General features: G+C 44.6%; 1 protein-coding gene across 1 annotated transcript; it reads right to left on the bottom strand.

Moving 5' to 3' along the window:
* Positions 1-11,809: 11,809 nt before the first annotated feature.
* LOC125508023 (metal transporter Nramp6) lies at positions 11,810-15,992 on the bottom strand. The gene is made up of 4 exons (XM_048672570.2): positions 15,221-15,992; positions 13,699-13,835; positions 12,966-13,615; positions 11,810-12,401 (listed from the first exon to the last, which is right to left on the bottom strand). The coding sequence occupies exons 1-4, from the start codon at positions 15,865-15,867 to the stop codon at positions 12,192-12,194; spliced, it is 1,644 nt and encodes a 547-aa protein (XP_048528527.1). The 5' UTR covers positions 15,868-15,992; the 3' UTR covers positions 11,810-12,191.
* Positions 15,993-16,109: the final 117 nt, after the last annotated feature.

Here is a 16,109-nt window from a genome sequence, read left to right as displayed (position 1 = left end):
TCATATCAAAGATCTTTTATCCTCTTGTCACGACGATCTTTCAACTTCACCCTGAAATTACTTGAACCTTTCAATAATTCAGACTCGTGATTCATCAAGTAAATATACTCAAACATCTACTCAAATCATCTGTGAAGTAAGAACATAACGATATCCACTACACGCCTCAGCACTCATTGGACTGCACACATCAAAATGTATTACTTCCAACAAGTTGCTTTCTAGTTCCATTTTACTGAAAACAAGGCTTTCAGTCATCTTGCCCATGTGGTATGATTTGCCTGTCTCAAGTGATTCAAAATCAAGTGAGTCCAAACGATCCATCTGTATAGAGTTTCTTCATGCATATCTAGCAACAAACATGGTTCGCATGTCTCAATCCTTTCAAAAATGAGTGAGTCCAAAGATCCATCAACATGGAGCTTCTTCATGCGTTTTATACCGATATGACTTAAGTGGCAGTGCCACAAGTAGGTGGTACTATCATTACTATCTTATATCTTTTGGCATGAACATGTGTATCACTATGATCGAGATTCAATGAACCATTCATTTTAGGTGCAAGACCATTGAAGGTATTATTCAAATAAACAGAGTAACCGTTACTCTCCTTAAATGAATAACCGTATTGCGGTAGACATAATCCAATCATGTCTATGCTCAACGCAAACACCAATCTCGATGGTAGAGGGAGCGTGCGATGCTTGATTACATCAAGCTTGGAAAAAACTTCCAACACATATTGCCAGCTCACCTTTAGCTAGTCTTTGTTTACTCCGCAGCCTTTTATTCCGAGTTTACTAACATTTAGCAACCGAACTGGTATCTAATACCATGGTGCTACTAGGAGTACTAGTAAAGTACACATTAACACAATGTATATCCAATATACTTCTATCGACTTTGCCAGCCTTCTCATCTATCAAGTATCTAGGGTAAATCTGCTCCAGTGGCTGTTCCTCTTATTACAGAAGCACTTAGTCTCGGGTTTGGGTTCAACCTTGGGTTTCTTCACTAGAGCAGCAGCTGAATTGTTGTTTCATGAGGTATCCCTTCTTGACCTTGCCCTTCTTGAAACTAGTGGTTTCACTAACCATCAACAATTGATGCTCCTTCTTGATTTCTACTTTTGTGGTGTCAAACATCGCGAATATCTCAAGGATCATCATATATGTCCCTGATATATTATAGTTCATCACGAAGCTCCAGCAGCTTGGTGGTAATGACTTCGGAGAAACATCACTATCTCATCTGGAAGATCAACTCCCACTGGATTCAAATGATTGTTGTACTCGGACAATCTGAGCACAAGCTCAACAATTGAGCTTTTCTCCCTTAGTTTGCAGGCTAAGAAAATCGTCGGAGGTCTTATACCTCTTGACGTGGGCACGAGCCTGAAATCCCAATTTCAGCCCTCGAAACATCTCATATGTTTCGCGACGTTTCAAAACGTCTTCGTTGCCTCAACTCTAAACCGTTTAACTGAACTATCACGTAGTTATCAAAATGTGTATGTCAGATGTTCGCAACATCCACAGACAACGTTCGAGGTTCAGCACACTGAGTGGTGCATTAAGGATATAAGCCTTCTATGAAGCAATGAGGACAATCCTCAGTTTACGGACCTAGTCCGCATAATTGCTACTATCAACTTTCAACTAAATTTTCTCTAGGAACATAACTAAACAGTAGAACTGAAGCGCGAGCTACGACATAATTTGCAAAGACCTTTTGACTATGTTCAGGATAATTAAGTTCATCTTATGAACTCCCACTCAGATAGACATCCCTCTAGTCATCTAAGTGATTACATGATCCGAGTCAACTAGGCCGTGTCCGATCATCACGTGAGACGGACTAGTCACACCTCTTCATGCTGATTGTATCTACCATACGACTCATGCTCGACCTTTCGGTCTCTTGTGTTCCGAGGCCATGTCTGTACATGCTAGGCTCGTCAAGTTAACCTAAGTGTTTCGCGTGTGTAAATCTGTCTTACACCCGTTGTATGTGAACGTTAGAATCTAACACCCGATCATCACGTGGTGCTTCGAAACAACGAACTATCACAACGGTGCACAGTTAGGGGGGACACTTTCTTGAAATTATTATGAGGGATCATCTTATTTACTACCGTCGTTCTAAGTAAACAAGATGCAAAAACATGATAAACATCACATGCAATCAAATAGTGACATGATATGGCCAATATCATATTGCTCCTTTTGATCTCCATCTTCGGGGCTCCATGATCATTATCGTCACCGGCATGACACCATGATCTCCATCATCATGATCTCCATCATCGTGTCTTCATGAAGTTGTCTCGCCAACTATTACTTCTACTACTACAGCTAACGGTTAGCAATAAAGTAAAGTAATTACATGACGTTTATGTTGACACGCAGGTCGTAAATAAATAAAGACAACTCCTATGGCTCCTGCCGGTTGTCATACTCATCGACATGCAAGTCGTGATTCCTATTACAAGAACATGATCAATCTCATACATCACATATCATTCATCACATTCTTCTTGGCCATATCACATCACATAGCATACCCTGCAAAAACAAGTTAGACGTCCTCTAATTGTTGTTTGCATGTTTTACGTGGCTGCTATGGGTTTCTAGCAAGAACGTTTCTTACCTACGCAAAAACCACAACGTGATATGCCAATTGCTATTTACCCTTCATAAGGACCCTTTTCATCGAATCCGGTCCGACTAAAGTGGGCGAGACAGACACCCGCTAGCCACCTTATGCAACTAGTGCATGTCAGTCGGTGGAACCAGTCTCACGTAAGATTACGTGTAAGGTCGGTCCGGGCCGCTTCATCCCACAATGCCACCGAATCAAGATTGGACTAGTAACGGTAAGCATATTGAACAAAATCAACGCCCACAACTACTTTGTGTTCTACTCGTGCATAGAAACTACGCATAGACCTAGCTCATGATGCCACTATTGGGGAACGTAGCATAAATTCAAAATTTTCCTACGTGTCACCAAGATCTATCTATGGAGTCATCTAGCAATGAGGGAGGAGTAGATCTACATACCCTTGTAGATCGCGCGCGGAAGCGTTCAAGAGAACGGGGTTGATGGAGTCGTACTCGTCGTGATCCAAATCACCGATGATCCTAGCGCTGAACGGACGGCACCTCCGCGTTCAACACACGTACGGAGCAGCGATGTCTCCTCCTTCTTGATCCAGTAAGGGGGGAGGAGAGGTTGATGCAGATCCAGCAGCATGACGGCGTGGTGGTGGAAGTAGCGGGATTCCAACAGGGATTTGCCAAGCGCTGCGGGAGGAGGGAGATGTGTCATGGGAGGGAGAGGGAGGCGCCAGGGCTTAGGTGTTGCTGCCCTCCCTTACCCCCACTATATATAGGGCCAAGGGAGAGAGGGGGGCGCAGCCTTGGCCCTTCCTCCAAGGAAGGGTGCGGCCAGGGAGGAGTCCATCCTCCCCAAGGCACCTAGGAGGTGCCTTCCCCCTTTAGGACTCTTCCTTTCCTTATCTCTTGGCGCATGGGCCTCTTGGGGCTGGTGCCCTTGGCCCATACAGGCCAAGGCGCACACCCCTAAAGCCCATGTGGCCCCCCGGGGTAGGTGGCCCCACCCGGTGGACCCCCGGGACCCTTTCGGTGGTCCCGGTACAACCGGTGACCCCGAAACTTGTCCCGATGGCCGAAATAGCACTTCCTATATATAATTCTTTACCTCCGGACCATTCCGGAACTCCTCATGATGTCCGAGATCTCATCCGGGACTCCGAACAACTTTCGGGTTACCGCATACTAATATCTCTATAACCCTAGCGTCACCGAACCTTAAGTGTGTAGACCCTACGGGTTCGGGAGACATGCAGACATGACCGAGATGACTCTCCGGTCAATAACCATCAGCGGGATCTGGATACCCATGTTGGCTCCCACATGTTCCACGATGATCTCATCGGATGAACCACGATGTCAAGGACTTAATCAATCCCGTATACAATTCCCTTTGTCTAGCGGTACGATACTTGCCCGAGATTCGATCGTCGGTATCCCGATACCTTGTTCAATCTCGTTACCGGAAAGTCTCTTTACTCGTTTCGTAACACATCATCCCGTGATCAACTCCTTGATCACATTGTGCACATTATGATGATGTCCTACCGAGTGGGCCCAGAGATACCTCTCCGTTTACACGGAGTGACAAATCCCAGTCTCGATTCGTGCCAACCCAACAGACACTTTTGGAGATACCCGTAGTGTACCTTTATAGCCACCCAATTACGTTGTGACGTTTGGCACACCCAAAGCACTCCTACGGTATCCGGGAGTTGCACAATCTCATGGTCTAAGAAAATGATACTTGACATTAGAAAAGCTTTAGCATACGAACTACATGATCTTGTGCTAGGCTTAGGATTGGGTCTTGTCCATCACATCATTCTCCTAATGATGTGATCCCGTTATCAACGACATCCAATGTCCCTGGTCAGGAAACCGTGACCATCTATTGATTAACGAGCTAGTCAACTAGAGGCTTACTAGGGACATGGTGTTGTCTATGTATCCACACATGTATCTGAGTTTCCTATCAATACAATTCTAGCATGGATAATAAACGATTATCATGAACAAGGAAATATAATAATAACTAATTTATTATTGCCTCTAGGGCATATTTCCAACAAGAATAACTTTGAGGTGGTTTCATACCCTACCATAATCTCTTCGTTCGTTCTCCACTATTAGTGACTTTGGAGTGACTCTTTGTTGGATGTTGCGGGATAGTTATGTGATCCAATTATGTTAGTATTGTTGAGAGGACTTGCACTAGTGAAAGTATGAACCCTAGGCCTTGTTTCAACGCATTGCAATACCATTTACGCTCACTTTTATCATTCGTTACCTTGCTGTTTTTATTATTTCAGATTACAAATCCCTTTATCTACCATCCATATACCACTTGTATCACCATCTCTTCGCCGAACTAGTGCACCTATACAATTTACCATTGTATTGGGTGTGTTGGGGACACAAGAGACTCTTTGTTATTTGGTTGCAGGGTTGCTTGAGACAGACCATCTTCATCGTATGCCTCCTATGGATTGATAAACCTTAGGTCATCCACTTGAGGGAAATTTGCTACTGTCCTACAAACCTCTGCACTTGGAGGCCCAACAACGTCTACAAGAAGAAGGTCATTTATCATTGCCAAAATTGCCGGGTTATAAAAACTGATGATCCCGGGTCATGACTGTTTATCCGGGTTATGATTGTTGCCAACGTCGGGTTATGATTGTTGCCAATAGTGGGTTATGATTGTTGCCAACGCTGGGTTATGATTGTTGCCAACGCCGGGTCATGATTGTTGCCAACGCTGGGTCACCCAATTATTCTTCCTGATTTGCCCAAAACTGAGAATTTGAAGATGTTCCTCCTTTATATGCATATTACCTGTAGCCCCCAAGTCTTAAGAGGAGAACATAGTGATAGTTTAAGACTTGTTTTAATATAAATGTTGCAACCCTGAAGAACTCCAGATTGTTCATCTCAGTCACTAGTCACAATTGAATATTCCACATATGTAGCCCCCAAGTGCCGAGTTGTTATGCTTGCAACAACCTGGGACTTGTAATTGCCTTATACTCATAAAAACTTCAACCAATGTAGCCCCCAAGGTCCGGGTCATTATGCAATAATGAGCAGGGACTTTGTAAATATGATCCTGTAGACTTGAACAGCAACGTGTAGCCCCCAAGGGCCGGCTCAGTAAGATAATACTGAGATGGGACTTTATATATACTTCATTGAAAATAACATCATATGATGTAACTCCTATCATGGGGCTTGAACCCACGCCCACAAGGTTAAGAGCTTTGTGCTTTACCAACTGAGGAGTGGACCCTTCAATATAATGGATTAAGACTTGTGTACCTTGAATTTTTTGAGAGGAGCAATTGGTAGCCCCCAAGGGCCGGCTCATTACAATGTGATGAGTCGGGTCTTCAATAAGGTGATGAAAAAAATGACTTTGCATTAACCCCCAAGTACCATGGTGCATGCTGGCAGTGACATGGGACTTGTATATTCGATGTAATCTCAATTTGAATAATGTAGCCCCCAAGTGCCGGGTTGTAAGCCTGCAGCAACTCAGCACTATTCCTTCAATTGTATAATAAATCATATCCATTGATAATATGATAGCCATTGCGCCAAAGCGACTTTGAAAACCTTAATCATAATACTGGTTATTGATAACCATAATAAAATTCAATCATGTTGGCTATTTGAAGATTTGAGTAATATAATCCAATGATTTATGAGCGCATGATTCCAATGGCGCAATCCAGATATATACTGGCGACTTATAGTCCCAAGCCCGGCCGGTTTAATAAACACCGGATAATTTATCATCATACTGGCGACTTATAGTCGAAAGCCAGGCCGGGTTAATAAACGCCGGTGATCTATAATCATGCTTTATTCAACCTGTTTCTGCATACAACAAGTTGAAAGTGCTCTGGCGGTTTACCGCCGGACGGATCATACTGCCCAACATATAAGAATAATCAAATATGAAATATATCGTGCCTGCGACATTGAATCACATCGTTGGTTTACCAACTTTTTGTAGTAAGGGTGATAACCCAAATCTTGAGTACTGATAACTCCTCCCATATTTTGCCGGTTTATAATAAAACCGCACCGGGTTGTAATAAACACCGGATTATCCATATGTAATACTGGTGACTTCTAGTCAAAATCAGACCGGATCAAATTAGTGCCAGATTATAACTGATCATGTACTGACAACTTAGCGTTGAAAGCCATGCCGGGTTGTAATAAACACCGGTTTATCAGAATTTTTTTCATGAATCTTTATCAAAAGAGATAAAACTTTGCAAAAAATACAAGAAGAATATGCAAGGCTTTTCATGGGCTGCCAGGCCCTAAATCGAGGCTTTTCATGGGCTGCCAGGCCACTGAGTTAACCATTTCACAAAGCCTTTTAAGATGGACCTCAATCATTAACCAATCGTCGTTTTAACTTTGACAAGTTCAGGGTCTATGAGCTTGACTTGTCAAACGTTCGGCGGGTCGTACCAGGTTTACCTGGGCAGAGTGACTTGCTTAAAGAAGGCAGGATAACCCGGGGTTTTAGGTGCGTACACCTGGCTTCCAAGCCTGGCTTGATAGCCTATTACAAGGGTGCAGACTCTTAGTTCGTTGCGAAGTAAAGAGCCCCCAAGTAACTTCCCTGGTGGCCTTACGCCGATCAAGAGGTGTAGCTATGGTTCGAATACGACCAAGCCCCCAAGTGATTTCCCTGGTGGCCTTACGCCGATCAAGAGGTGTGACTATGGTTCGAACATAGCCCCCAAGTGATATTATGAGTTGTGCTCAAAGGATACCCATGTTTGAGCTGTGTTGTGCAACAGACTCTCTTTGGCCCCTTATGATAATATTGGCTTGATAGCCGGATTACCGAAGTAACCAGAGATGTGCTCTTATGACAATATTGGCTTGATAGCCGGATCAATATGTAATCAGAACTTCGCTTTATAAACAGAAGCCCCATGTGATCAATAATATGATAAGCCAATAAGGCAGGATAACCCATGTTTGAACCGTGCGTCATGGCAACAAGTCCTCTTCGGCAACCTTTAACTTTTTGCAAGAGATAAATTCTTCTTGAACCGGGATTTTGAACCGGATATTGAGAGCACCAAAGCTTTGTGGGAGACATATTTCCCTTGAACCGGATTGTAAACCGGAATCTTCATTTTCAGCCGGAAATTTTCTGACGGCCTTTTAAACTCGAACTTGCGAGAACTTAATTCTTTTTGAACCGGAATTCTTAAACCGGATTTGAGAGCTTCAGTGAGACTGACTTCCCTTGAGCCGGATTTTAAACCGGAATCCTTCCTAATGACCCGGAACTTCTTCATTGAGCCAGGATTTTGTAACTGTCATATTCTTTCTAAGCCGGAAATTTTCTAACGGCCTTTAAATTTTCATCAATATAATAGTAGTCTCCGGGACCGGGTTATCTTTCCCTCCATCGTCCTGGGGTTCTTAATTTGCTGAAGCTGGCAAGATTTGCTGAGTCATGTCATCGTAGCCCCCGAGTCTCAAGGTGACTCGAGGAGTTGGCTTGAGATTCTTCATATTTGACCGTGATATAAACCGGCATAAGTTGTATATCATTGGTGTTGATAGCATGATGTGAATCCACATAAGGTTGAGGTGACTGCGACGGGTTATAAATGATCCCGTATGAGCCGTGCCAGCAACTCGGCCAATGGTTCCTTCCAGCTGGCTATTTGGAGTTAACCAAACTGCAGTAGCGGCGACTTGTGCGCCTGCTCATTGAGTCATCCAGTGCAAAAAGCGGTTGATGATATATGATAATTTTCTCCAGAGTTGTTGGTAGAAAACTGGGCTACCCGAGCAGTGACTGGCTTTATACTCAATAAACAGCTCATGCAGACAAGTGCGGCCCGGTATGTTGATGTAGACCAGACCGTGATAGACGGACGGTAAAGACGACAACAGCTTTAGAGGCGGCATAGACACATGAATCGGCCGCGGCTTTGTAAACCGGCGTGGACGGGCGAGTTAGCCACATCATATTGATGTAAACCGGTCTGCAGAATGGCGGCTTGCACATATATTCATCGATCTTGATGGCATGGTAAGATACTAGCGCATTATAATGGTGGCGCGAGTTATACATCCATGACACAACCATAGCTTTTGAAGTGAATAATTGTCCTGCATAAACAATATTGCAGACAAAAGCAAAGATAAACTGATCTTTGACAAAAATAATATGTGCTAATAAAATATATTTGAGATGGACATCACCTGATGTGTTTAGGCCGAAAAATAATCCGCCATGAAGTTGATGATCACTAGGTGAAGCTCAAATCCCTCACGGGTGAATCGGCCGCGGAAGCAGACAGATGAGTCGGCCATGGCGTTTATAAGCCGGTGCGGACGAGCAAAATTGTCCTCCTCATCATAAGCTGATGCGGATGCGTGAACTGGTCGCGAGGGCGGGCGGGCGAGTCGTCTGTGGTGCTATAATGCGGCGTGGACAGGCAAGTCGGTCGGCGCGTTGATGTAAACCGGACCATGACACGCCTGTCCGTGAAGCCGCGCGGCACAGCCGAACATGCATCTGTGGTATACCCCCACCCCCCTTTTTTAATAGTTGCCCTGCGTAAAAACATTACAGACCAGAGTAATTGTTGTCGGATGAATTAACATGTATTCATAAAATACATAGGAAAAATAACACCTGGTATTTTTTGCCGGATGCTGGCGCTGGATAATGCATAGTGCTGCTTTTGTTTTTGACAAAAGATTTGACCGGTTCTGTGTCTTTTAGTGCCTGAGGTCTCCACATAACCCGGCCAGAACTTTTTGAGCCGGAATTTCTGGAACCGGAACTTCTTGATAATCCGGCCAGAACTTTTGAACCGAAACCTCTTGATAATCCGGCCGGAACTTTTGATAATCAGGAACTTTTGAACCGGAACCTCTTGATAACCTGACCGGAACTTTTTTCATAATCTAGGTTAGAACTCTTTATCGACTCGGACGGAACCTTTCGGCGATTCGGCTGGAACCCTTTGGCGATTCGGATAGAACTTTTCATCGAGGCGATCGGAACCTTTTGGAGATTCAGACGGAACCTTATGTCGAAGTGCTCGGAACTTTTCAATAATCCGGCTAGAACCTTCCGACGAGCCGGCGGAACCTTTTGATGAGTCTGACGGAACTTTTTTGGCGAGCCAGCTGGAACTCTCCGACGAACCGACCGGAACTTCTTCAATAAGCCGGACGGAGCTTTTCGATCCCTAGGATATCGCCCTCTAAGAACTCAACATCACCGTGCGCAGGCCCCACGGCGGGCGCCAACTGTCGTGGAATTGTCACGGGAAATGTCCTAGTGTGAGGACTTAGTCGTGAGGCCAACACATCTATGTGGTAGCTTGATAGGGGTTGATCGGAATCGAGAGACACAACACACAAGACAAGGATTTAGACAGCTTCGGGCCCCGGAAAACATCATCCGATAATAACCCTGCATGCTGTTTGTGGCTAGGTCTCATTATGCTCATCATGGAGTCGCCGTAAACCGGCTCTCCTAATTGTGTCTAGCCTTAAGATTATTTTCCCTTCCCCCTTTTGGGGAGCCCTACCCCTCCTTATATATGTTGAAGGGGCGGTTTACATGACTAGTCCTAATTGGATTAGGATTACTCTATTACAAGTGGAGTCCTAGTCTTGCTTCCTTTGTAGGAGAATATTCCTTGTGCTTTCCTCATAAACCGGCCCACCATTAACATGAACCGGCCTTCTGGGCCTTAGGCCTTGTCATCCGTCTGACCCGCCCGCCGGGTCACCAGTGAGTCATAATGTTCAGGCGGGTTGTTTATAAACCGCCAAGTCAGGGGCGGGTCGCCAGTGAATCGCCAAGTGTCAACCTGGTCTCAAGTAAACCGCCAAGCCCGGCCGGGTCATATTTCCGGCCGGTTCATACGGCGGGGTATATCCCCGACAATGATGATGAGGACGACTCGGAGTAGGTTGTAGTTGCACCATAGTTTATCTAGTTGCACCGTAGTATATAGTTGCACTGTAGTTTAGATTTATCTATCTATGTTTGAACTATGTAAAATATCTATGTATCATTTTATCTATGACTGTATCATTTTTTATCTAAAAAAAATATGTATGCAACCTAGTCCACTTCCGTTTTAGCATGCCTGCTGGAGCTACGCGCGCGTTAAATTTTAACGCGGCTGCTGAAGCCAGTGCTGCCCGCCGCGCCAACCAGGCGATGGGCGCGCGGTAAAGTAATTTTTAGCACGCGGCGCGTTGGGCAGCTGTTGAAGATGCTCTTACGCCTAAAGAAAATACTACTCTTCAAAGCCAAACAAGCAAAGAGAAAAGGGTTAAAGCATAAACACTCTTTTTTGCCCTAAAAAAACTCTCTATTAGGAGAGTGCACGATGGACGCACACACCATATAAATGTGCGCGTCTTCTGCTACAGACCTACCCGTGGCAAGAGTTATGTGGTCAAGCTTACCACATATGCCAGCTGGTAGGCAGCTAGAGAGATTTTTTTTTCTCGGGTTTTCTTTTATAGCTTACCACATATGCCAGCTGGTAGGCAGCTAGAGAGATGAGATGTCGAAGGGTGAGGCAAAAATGTTTGGAATCCTCTAGCTGGTGAGAATTTGTGCCTCTCACTTTGGTTGGCCGCAGAGAACGCTATCACCAGTGTTAGAGAGAACATGGTCCACTCTTCAGTTCTACACCCGATTACTGATGCAGACATTACTAATGCAGACAACAGCAGGTTCTCTTTTCTCTGAAGCTGACAGGAGATGGCCCTGTTAATCTTTCCTTTGGATGATGTTCATCATCCAGGCACGCAACATCAGTGAAGCGCAGGCTACAGAGACCGTCCTCGTAGGGCACTGATCTTGTCCACCTGACCGTGCTGGAATGTTCCATGATTCTGATGGCCACAAAAGAGGCTGTACATGACGATTTTTGCGTGTTTATTTTGTTCATCACCATCCTCCACTATGGCGGTATGACAGTTTCAGGAATAAATTCCCACCAGGCATCAAAGTATCTGTTCTTATTTTCGCACAGCAAAAGCTTCCAAATATCTTTATATTAATAACAACAAGAAAATTATATTGTAGTTTTAAGGACAATATAGTATATTCCCAGCACCGACGTATCCGTACCAATAACATATCATCGAGGCAATCGTACAAACAATAGTCAGAATTGGGCCATCACATTCGCTGTCCACATAGAAAATGGTTTCATGTACAGATGAAGGATAAGATTACACTGCTTTCTTCCGCTTCTACTCTTCTCTTTCTCTACGCCTTTAGTCCGCCGACAAATAAAGAATTAGACAAAAGGAATGAACGCGAAGCTGTTCAGCAGCATCACCAATTCACTGCCCTGTAAATCTCTCCCCTTCTAGACAAGTCAGGGAGCTACAACCAAATTCAACAGTGGTTCAGGTCTGTTTCAACAACTCAATGTCACTGTACATTGTGGATCTCTGGGTCTCTGTTCTTGGAAGAGAAGCCTTCTATAGGTTTGAGAGGTTATGGTTGTGTAATAAGAGGGCAAAATTTTGTTACAGCTGTCATGACAATCTCTTGCGTATTGCTACAATCATCTGGTTGGAGATTTCAGTGCCCCGCAGAATGAGGTACAATACGAATGAGGCGTAAGCAAGCACTGCCACGCAGAGAATTGAGCCGTACAATGGACCTCGTATTTCAGATGAGAAGAAGTCCAACAAGAGATAGCCGTTGATTGTGATCAATAGTGCAGCCACTGTCCAGGTTACAGCCTGCATAGAGATGCCCAAACATGGTGAGAACGTCATCATCTTGAACAATGTGAAATTTAAACGAAGGGGCCAGAGAAAATAATGTTCAGGTGATCACATTACAAGGTTGTGCAAATGATGATTTAGTATATATTTGTCTAATAAAAGTCCTACAAAAACAAATAACCACTGGGGATAAGATAGTGCTCACTTATATTAACTAAATACATAAACCAGTGGCTTATGAATTTAGGGCAGAGGCTTTTGTCAAAACATGCACCTACATCTGAATTTCAGCAAAATCTAGAATCGTGAACCAGAAAATACCACAACTAGGCTCTAGAATTTCCACAAGGGAACACTGGCTACAGTAGTGCAATTATTTGCAAGCAAATGTGACAGAATTTTTAACCTAGAAACAGGCCTGCACACGAATAATCTTAAAACATACATCCCTCCAGAGAATATCGTGTGGCTAGGTAAATGCTTAAACACAGAACATCCGAGCATGCCAAAAAATAAAGGTGCACAATTATGAAGAAAAAAACAGGAGAAGGATTAGATCTGAGGTTAAGGAGGACTTACTTGCATTTTACGACCTATTCTAAAAACTCCCATGACTTGCTCTTTGGATACCAAGGTTATCAGAGGAATCAGTGCAAAAGGAATCTGAATTGATTGAAGCACATTGAGCCACTCATTTAGAACATCAAGTGCATCAGATGAATCGAAGAACAGAGCCACAATTATAGTCGGCACAATTGCGAAGCTTCTGGTGATCAGTGCCCTGAGCCATTTCTTTAACCTCAAATTTAGGAACCCACCCATTATAAACTGTCCAGCATACGTTCCTGTTATCGTGCTACTCTGACCGGCTGCTAATAGCCCAATCCCCCAAATGTAGAGGATAGGTAAAAAGCCCCCACCAAACTTCTCTTGTAGATATTGCCCAGCGTTTTCGAGGCCGATACTGCCGGCTTCCTTACTACCATAGAATCCTTTAGCGAAAACAGTTGTGACAAAGAGATTTATCATGAAGGATATAGCCAATGCGACCGTTGACTCTATTGAGTAGTATCTCAATGCTTCACGGACTTGGTACTCCTTTTTTGGGTCTATTTTCCTCGACTGCACAAGCGCTGAATGGAGGAACACGTTGTGGGGCATAATAACACAGCCAACAACCCCAACTGCTTGTCTTATTGTCTTAGAGCTCAATTTTGGAACCAAAATACCTGTTGATAAATTAGGCATGATCAATGGACAGGAGTGTATGGGACAAGTTAAATCAACAAAGGCTAATCTGTGAGATCCTTACCAATTAACAGGTCCTTCCCATTGGGCTTGGTATCAGTGAACATCCATGCGAAGGACACTGCCATCGTTGCAATCAAAACTGCAAATACAGCTTCCAGTTTCCTCACACCATAGTTCTCAAGAGAAAGGAAAATGAAACTGACAAAAGGTAATAACAAAGGTAAGTTGATGATTCAAACAATATAGCTACATAGCTTTCTTGCCTTAGATTATATAAATAGACGTATTAAAGGCACATAACTAAACATGTAAAGTACAGTGATGTTAGCCTCATCCAGGCCCAAAGCGAGGGTATAAATTCAGATAACAATATCAGTTCTACTAATATTATAAACAAATGAATAGTTCTGAATTGTGAGCTTGTGACCATTTGGAAAAAAGTATATGTCAGTATCAATACACAATTCAAGGACCATTCGTAGAATTCTGGAATGAGATGCAAATAAGAAGTAATTTCACAGAATACAACTCCTGTCAAAAGCATTAAATTAACATAAAGAATCACAGGAATACTAAGCAGTGGCTAAGAAGCATACTTTTGGATACAAGGTTCCTAACATATAACTCTTGTGAAATAAAATAATGTATGCATATGTCAGCAGCATTAATTCATCGTGCAAAAGCCAGTATAGACCTTCGCTTTATAATCAGAGGTCAAGAAAATCATACGGTACACTCATGCCACAATATCTCAGGATGAGAAGAGCACAACACAAAGTTTTAGGGAACAAAATCTAACAAGGAGATCACAAATAAAGTTGGCAGGAATCGTCCCCAGTAAGTTAGCCATTATTCAGGAAAACTGATTACTACTTGGTTCGGTGCTTACCCATGCAAGCCATCCCCAACCACCAATGTGATTCTAAGTTTTAAATAAAACCAAGTGCCAATCAATCGCATAACAAACTTCTCTGATCTTTTCACCGCAATGGTTCAGAAAATTACAGTTACTGTAGTTGCTACGTAGAAAAAAACGAATTAGAATTCAAACTTGAAACTTCTAAAATTTTGCAGATTCTTGTCAAGGAAGGTAAATTAAATGTCTGCAACCCTCATATCTCGTAGGGCAGAATGAATTGAAAGTGAGCCAAATGTACATCGTCAATTGTCACATCACTGGTAGTACAACCTCAACAAAAAAGATCAAGCATTCCTATAGCTTTGAATTAAAGCAAGCGTGCATAATGATTTACAATCAAATCTGCACCAAACCAACACCTAACCATGCTGGGTCCTCAAACTAATGTGAAACTACCATAAGCAGTAACAGTAAGCAAATAACTAACTGAGATCTAACACTAAAACATCACTCAAATGTCAATAGCAACGACTGGGACAAAAATCACTTTTCCGGTTTCTCGTCTTTTGAAAAAATCCCTAATGCTGATTTCAGACAAAAAGCAACTTATTTTGGAACTATTCTGTGATTCAGCACCTTGTCTACAATCAAATTACTCCAATTGCAAATAAAAAACTAAACAGCCAATGAGAGAGAGAGAGAGAGAGAGAGAGTCCAAACTCACCAGTCCAAGGCGGTAATGACAACGCCGGCCCAGAGCGGCAGATACCCATTGCTAAGGATCTTGATGGCGATCGCGCTGCCAATGACCTCCTGGATGTCAGCGCCGACCATGGCGACCTCGGCCATGAGCCAGAGCGCGCGGCGCGCCCAGTCGGGGTACTCGTCACGGCAGAGCTCTGCGAGGTGCCGGCCGGTGGCGACCCCGAGGCGCGCGGCGAGGAGCTGCACGAGGAGGCCCATGGCGGTGGCCCACATGAGCAGCCACAGCAGCGTGTCCCCGGCCGCGGCGCCGGCCTGGAGGTCCCCCTCGAGGTTGCCCGGGTCCAAGAACGCGATGCTCATCAGGAAGCCGGGCCCCGTGAAGAGCCAGAGCTTCCGCCACGAGAAGGGCGGCGACCCCGAGGACGAGGCGAGCTGCGCCTCCAGGTCGGCGTCCGCGTCCGGGTCGTCCGAGATGGAGACGAGGACCTTCTCGGACGCCTCGAACGCGCGCTCCTCGAGGTCCTCCTCCTCCTCGCCGCCGCTGCTGCTGCCGGCGTCGCCGTGGTCGCTCCCGGGCGCCGAGGCGGGGAGGAGGGCGCGCGCCTCATCGTCGGCTCGGGCCGCGCCGGCGTCTCCCGCGGCGCCGGGGACGGCGTGGGCGGACATCGAGATGCGTTTCTGTGCGAGTTTACGCCGCGACGGTGAGGTGCGTGCGGCGATTTCGCGGGGCACGTGGTCGGCACGTGCCAGGCTCCCCAACCGGATGCTTCGTGACTCCACTATCTCGACCCTTTTTGGACCCTTTTATAGTAGTACGCTTGTTAATCCTTCTCGGATCGATAGTGCAGCCTTCTGCTAGCTACTCTCCTATTGTGGCGATCAGGCGATGTCTATTGGTTGTCCATGAA

The sequence above is a fragment of the Triticum urartu genome, chromosome 5A, assembly GCF_056163025.1.
Source record: "Triticum urartu cultivar PI428250 chromosome 5A, HENAU_Tu73, whole genome shotgun sequence".
NCBI classification, from domain to species: Eukaryota; Viridiplantae; Streptophyta; class Magnoliopsida; order Poales; family Poaceae; genus Triticum; species Triticum urartu.
Note: the sequence above shows the minus strand (reverse complement) of the source record. Positions and strands in the feature narration are given on the sequence as shown.

Bases quoted from the DNA above. Each gene is read 5' to 3' on its own strand.
- LOC125508023 (XM_048672570.2), bottom strand. From the start codon at position 15,867: ATGTCCGCCCACGCCGTCCCCGGCGCCGCGGGAGACGCCGGCGCGGCC. The intron at 13,836-15,220 runs GTGAGTTTGGAC...ACCTTTTGTCAG, and splicing joins GTCATTACCGCCTTGGACTG to TTTCATTTTCCTTTCTCTTG. The intron at 13,616-13,698 runs GTAAGGATCTCA...ATTTATCAACAG, and splicing joins TGGGAAGGACCTGTTAATTG to GTATTTTGGTTCCAAAATTG.